Below are 6,163 nucleotides of genomic sequence, written 5' to 3'. Positions count from 1 at the left end.
TTGATGTCTAACCTTTTTGAGGGTCCAGTTCCACCTTGGTCCTCAAATGTAGTCTCGATAAGCCTGAGTAACAATTCATTTTTCAGGACCTGTTCCTTTTGATATTGGCTACAGATATCCAGATTTGACTGACTTGGATCTTTCTCAAAACTCTCTCAATGGAACCATTCCCTTGTCCATTAGCAAAATCACCAACTTGGTAACTTTAGTTCTCTCGAATAATCATCTTACCGGAGAAATACCTGACTTTTGGGACGAAGTACCAATTTTGTACACATTAGACCTGTCAAACAACAGTTTCCACAGCTAACCAATTTAACACCTTTAATGATCCTTCAATTTACACAGGCAATCCTGATCTATGTGGAGATCCATTGCAAGACAAATGCAAGGATGAAACAGAAGAAGAACCTGATCTTCATCAGGATCCTCCTTCTCATTTCTCTCCTAGTGAATTTGGAGAAATCGGGTTCTTTGTCAGTATCGGAGTAGGATTTGTTGTGGGATTCTGGGGAGTATGCGCGGTTCTAATAATAAAAAGTTCATGGAGGCATGCCTATTTTCAGTTTGTTGGTTCTTCGGGAGATAAGCTGTTTATCATTTCCATGCTGCCTTTGGCTAGTTGGAGGAGATCCAGAAGCTAGGAAACTAAAGTATGCGTATCTAGTACCACTAATAATCAATGAATATGTTGCAATCTAATGTGTTTAAGTTTTATTGTTTTTTACTGATCACCTTTCTGTTATTTCGAAATGATCTATGCTAGATGAATCACAGAAATAGTGGAGTGAAGTCTTCATTACTAAATTCTCTGATTTAAACTGAGTAATCATTTCTGATAGGTCACTATGAAAAGGAATAATAAAGAAGGAATTGATAGAACTATGCAACAATGAGGTTGGCATGGAAAATAAACAAATGAAGAGCTATAAAAGGAGGACCAGTTAGCAGTTTTGTAAAGAATAAACTTAATATTCATTAAACATTTTGATGTTCATATATACACTTGCTTGTGTTAACAGACATTTTGTTTTAACTGTTAGATACATTAGGCTCTACTCTTTGAAGAATGCCAATTTCTTCCGCAATTCCAGTTGAGAGAGTGGAATCAGTAAGCGTACCATTAGTTAGGCTTTGAGTTTGCCAGAAGTGACTTCTCGTTGATCTGAATCCTGAACCGCTTGTTGAAATCCCTGGATCAGAAAGGACATCTTGAACAAGAGTTTGGCCTTGGAGCATGCTTACCACTTGAGACATTATTGGTCTAAGTGTTGGAGATGCATTAGTGCATAAAAGGGCAACATTCAGTAACACAATTGCTTCTTGTGACGAGTAGTCAGAACCCAAGTCCGGATCAACCAATTCCAATATACTTCCGCGTTCTTGCAAAACATAAGCCTATCAAAACAGAAAATGAAGAACAGTAAATGTACTATCAAAGTATGATATGTTCATTTGCCAAAGCCAATTTTAAAGTATTTTGGCTCTAAATGTTACAAGTCGATGCAGGGGAAGATTAATAAGATGCCATTAGTTTTACTCAGAATGTTGATAAAATTCTCTAATTGATATGAAACTAGAAGGGAAAGTGATTTAAGGATGATCAATGATAAAAGCCCAGATATTTGGTCGAATAGCGAGAAATATAAAAATTCCCTGCTTTTGGGACTATACTGGGTTTTTTTGTTGTGGTAGAGAGAAATATAAATTACCCAGTCAAGAAGATAAACACAATCTTCTGTTGGCCTATAATTTGTATTGCTTTTCCCACTAATAATCTCCAATGCAACAACTCCATAGCTGTAAATATCTGCTTTACTAGTTAAGTAGCCCCGCATCGCATATTCTGGAGCCATGTAACCCCTGTGTCACCAAATAACCAAAGTAGTTCCAACATATTAGATCATGGTTTCCTCATCAGTAATACAGTTACTTGCTAATTACAGATAATTCTGATAAAGGCGATCTTCATATTTCTTAAAATTTGAAGTAGAAAATAAATATTTTCTTGAAGTTCACCTATAACTATGTTGAATTGCAAAATGTAAAATTATGACTGAAGTGAGATGTTGAGGTGCTAATAATCAGCAAACCAATGAGTTACAAATAAGGTAGGGAAAGAGAGGTGGTTTTACCATTGATGAATAAAATTCTATGTTACTGTTCTACAAAGGCTGTTTAATATCTAGAGAAGTTAAATTTCTTTAGGCAGGTAATAAATTCTTGGCTTGCTTAACTTTTTGGCAGATTATAGCTGCAAAGTTGCTTTCGAATGAGAACAGTACCACGAGTGTTTCAAGATAAATGAGTGGATTAAATGTTAGGCCATTTTCTTTGAATCATATCAACCAAATGTCGTTACTAATGGGATCGGAAGAGGAACTAGTTTCATAATACTTACACAGTTCCTGCAATCCTGGTACTAATGTGGGTAGTATCATCCTCATGTAGTTTTGCCAAGCCAAAATCCGATATTTTTGGATTGAAGTCCTTGTCAAGCAAAATATTACTGGTCTTGATGTCTCTGTGGACTATCTTCAGGCTCGACTCCTCATGGAGGTATGCTAAACCTCTTGCAATTCCTAGGCAAATTTTTTTCCGAGTTGACCAGTCTAATTTCATTTTGCCAATTAGACCTTTGCCTGTAAGAGAAAGACAAACGAAAAGAAAAAGTTGTATATACCAGCTCAGTTAGATAAACAATTGCACAAGCAGCAGACATATATTGATTGATCAGAGTCAGGAAGTATTTACCAAAAAGAACACGAGATACACAGTTATTTTCCATGTACTCATAGACTAGCAATAATTGGTTTCCTTGAATGCAACATCCATAAAGCTTTACAAGATTTGGATGTTGTACAGCAGAGATCATCCCTATTTCATTCAAAAATTCTCGAGTTCCTTGCTTTGACTTTGCAGAAAGTTGCTTCACTGCAATTACTGTTCCATCAGATAATAGACCCTGTGTACAAAAATCATGATTTAGAACTCTATTTAGACTTGTGTAGCTTAAAAAGAAAACACAGCCTGGTGCACTAAGTTGCCTCTGTGCGCATAGTCTGGAGAAGGGATGGACCACAGGGGTCTATTGTATGCAGTCTTACCCTACATTTCTGCAAGAGACTGTTTCCACAACTTAAACTCGTGACCTTCTCATCACATGGATGCAACTTTACCAGTTACATCAAGGATCCCCTTCAGACTTGTGCAGCTTATGGTCAGCAAGTAAGATAATACTAGATTGGTCCTATATCGGCGAAGATAAAACACCTAGATTGAAATGAACCCCACATATTGTATTCCTATCAATAGGATATTGGCATCTCAGTTATGGAAAAAGATTAGTAAATTACTCCACTTCTCATGGCTATAGAAACACATATGGTAATAGAGTATTCCTGTGCAGTCTCCTAATTACAGGCGAAAATTCACACGTCCTTTGAAGGTTATAGAATTTAATATTTTGGTCTTCCATTTTCTCTCCTAAGAGGCATCTGCACTATGCCATTATGATCCTTCTCATGCTAATATAATGACATTTATAGTTATGTGTTTGATTTGAAATAGACAAGGAAAAGATGATTACCTTATAAACTGAACCAAAACCACCTTCCCCTATCTTGTTTGCTGGGTCAAAATTCTTTGTCGCGGCTTTGATCTGTCTGAGAGTAAATAGTCCAGCTTGTAGATCCAGTCCTTTAAGTTCTGTCCAAGAGGAAAAGTATCTCAGTGGAAGCTAATGGCTATAACACTATGTTTCTTCAAGGTTCATTTAAACTTTGGTCAAGTGCTTCAGACCATTAATGATTTTTGAAAGCCTAAGATGAATAAATGATTGATGAGATGAACAAGCAAGTAAGACAAAGTAAAGCATAGCTTCAAGTATTTGAGCTGATATAATTTGGCATGAACTGAAATTCTGGCTAGAAAGTAATTATGTAGTTTAGCATTTAACTTGAGAACATTATTGCTGTTTCGTAGGTCAAATATAATGAATGAAAAGGATAGTATGGTAAAACTTTCAGAAGTAAAATACTTGAAGTTATTACCTTTATCAGTAGATACGTTTTCACCTAGACAACCTCCCTTGTACAAGATACCAATAATCAGAAGGACAAGAAATAGTGATCCAGCTATTATCCCGGCCAATATGCCAACATGAATTTTACTCTTTTCTGCTGCAGGCAGATTAGCAGGCAGACGAGCAGGCAGAGGAGGGGGGAAATCTGCAAGGAAAGGAAAAAATTAAAATTACATCTCAAAACTTGTGATGATTTTAACAAAGCTTCAATGACTTGCATATGCAATTTGAAACATTTTCCTTTGAAGTCTTAGTATGAGTTTTGATGCTTCCACTACCAGACAAGATTAAGGAACTGAACTGGGGACACTATAAGTGGTCTCCCCACTGTATTCGAAATGCATCATGAAATTCAAGGGTATATGAAGTTTCTTAGGTTCGGATACACATAAACTTCCTGAAGAATATGTTGACAGCGGTTTTAGATGCATAATGAATCAGTAGGAATAGAATTTATAACATCAAGATGGTCAAACAAAACTTATTAAGCCTTGGTATATAGAGTCATTTGGTCTCGGAAAGTTTTTTCTAAGAACTAGTACATAAGAATAATGTCCAATGTTCATTCATTTAAGAAGAATTGAGCATACAATTGTAAGCAAGACAGATATATAAACTTGAAGAGAGTAAAGGAACATACTATTAACAACTGATATAGCTGAAATTAGAGGACCATAAACCCCTCTAAATGGAATTCCTGTAGTCCCCTTTCCTGCCCAGTAAAAATGGATTTTCAGTGTGTGGCTTGTCACATTTACAGTGAACGTCTTCACAATGGCCTTACCAGGCCCACCAGCCTCATTTGCAATGTTAAAATCCTTCAAGACCAAATTTTCCTGTCTCATGAAAGATTGAATAAATACAGTGGTGGAAGCAAACATGAAATTTACACACATTTTACTTCCCCCAGAGCATGAAATTTACCTGCAAGTAGACATCAAATATACGCTCTCCAAGACTGTTGAATGAAGTATCATTTGTGAATATTATCTCTGCAAAATGGAGCTTGACAGTGTAGTTTCCATTCATTAGACATTGTCCATAATATGTGAGGGAGAGGGGAGATATACGTGCAGTAGTGTACAGTTCCAGTTCAGGGGCCTTGACATTTTGCAGGGCAGAGATATTGGTATTAATATAGACATCAGACTCAACGTCGTTGTCCATAAAATTTCCTGTGCTGCTAAACGCCCAGTTATGTCTAGAATAATACATAGAAGCACCTCTGGGTTCTAAATCAGCTTCATAGTTTGTGTATTTAGTACCATCCTTGATGGTTACCTCTTTGCCTCCACAATTAATGTACATAGAATATTGTTCTGCAAACCAGTAGACAAGGGCACTCTTAACAAGAATTCAGCAGAAAATCACAAAGGAAAGATCAGAAGACAGCATCATAGATTGTATTATTTGTTGTTTTAGCTCGTGAGGAAAGAATTGCCCAAGTCAATATTGTGACAACCCCCTCGGGATCCACATATTCAGGTATTGTCTCTGCCATGGGCGGCCATTCGCTCTTTTAATCCCCTCTTATTGGCATGCAGCCTCAAGGGAGAATCGAACCCGTGACCTATGGCTCCTTTACATCCCTCCCAAGGAGATCGCCTCTTACCAATTGAGCTGGATTGTTGGATTTTAAAAAAAGGTGTGAATGGAAAATGAAGAGTTGCGACTTTTATGAAGAGTTGTGACTTTTATGAAATGTTGCGACTTTGATGAAAAGTTGTGACTTTTATGAAAAGTTGCAATTTTTATGAAAAGTTGTGACTTTTATGGAAAGTTGTGACTTTTATGAAAGGTGACGACCATTCTGAAAGATTGTGACTTTTCCAAAGGTTTGTGACCTTTCCGGTAAGGCACAATAAGAACCTTTTCGCACCACCCTTTGTTTTCTATAAATTGAGGGATTTCCTCTCATTTTAATATAGAATTCATGGACTTCTTCTTCAACTACTAAATCTAGTATTCTAAGTGTACTTTACTGCCATTGAGTGGTTCGCTGACACCGGAGTTTTTGGTATCTATACTCTGGTGATTGAGATCATTTTACCCTGGGAGGTCATATTCCAAATCAAACCT

The 6,163-nt window shown here is 36.8% G+C and overlaps 1 protein-coding gene across 3 annotated transcripts in view; it reads right to left on the bottom strand.

Annotated features, from left to right (window-relative positions):
* Nucleotides 1-944: 944 nt before the first annotated feature.
* Nucleotides 945-6,163, bottom strand: part of LOC107026370 (probable LRR receptor-like serine/threonine-protein kinase At1g07650) — a 16,341-nt gene continuing 11,122 nt past the window's right edge. For all 3 annotated transcript variants that reach the window (XM_015227316.2, XM_015227317.2, XM_015227318.2), the window contains 8 exons: nucleotides 5,009-5,403; nucleotides 4,725-4,920; nucleotides 4,053-4,229; nucleotides 3,590-3,708; nucleotides 2,755-2,965; nucleotides 2,402-2,642; nucleotides 1,713-1,863; nucleotides 945-1,398 (listed from right to left, as the gene is read on the bottom strand). In XM_015227316.2, coding sequence (XP_015082802.1) covers nucleotides 1,033-1,398; nucleotides 1,713-1,863; nucleotides 2,402-2,642; nucleotides 2,755-2,965; nucleotides 3,590-3,708; nucleotides 4,053-4,229; nucleotides 4,725-4,920; nucleotides 5,009-5,403 — 1,856 coding nt within the window. In that variant the 3' untranslated portion in view covers nucleotides 945-1,032. The remainder of the gene's footprint in view (nucleotides 1,399-1,712; nucleotides 1,864-2,401; nucleotides 2,643-2,754; nucleotides 2,966-3,589; nucleotides 3,709-4,052; nucleotides 4,230-4,724; nucleotides 4,921-5,008; nucleotides 5,404-6,163) is intronic.

Source organism: Solanum pennellii, chromosome 7 (assembly GCF_001406875.1).
Source record: "Solanum pennellii chromosome 7, SPENNV200".
Classification (NCBI taxonomy): Eukaryota; Viridiplantae; Streptophyta; class Magnoliopsida; order Solanales; family Solanaceae; genus Solanum; species Solanum pennellii.
The sequence above is the reverse complement of the archived record's forward strand: the minus strand, read 5'-3'. Positions and strand labels throughout refer to the sequence as shown.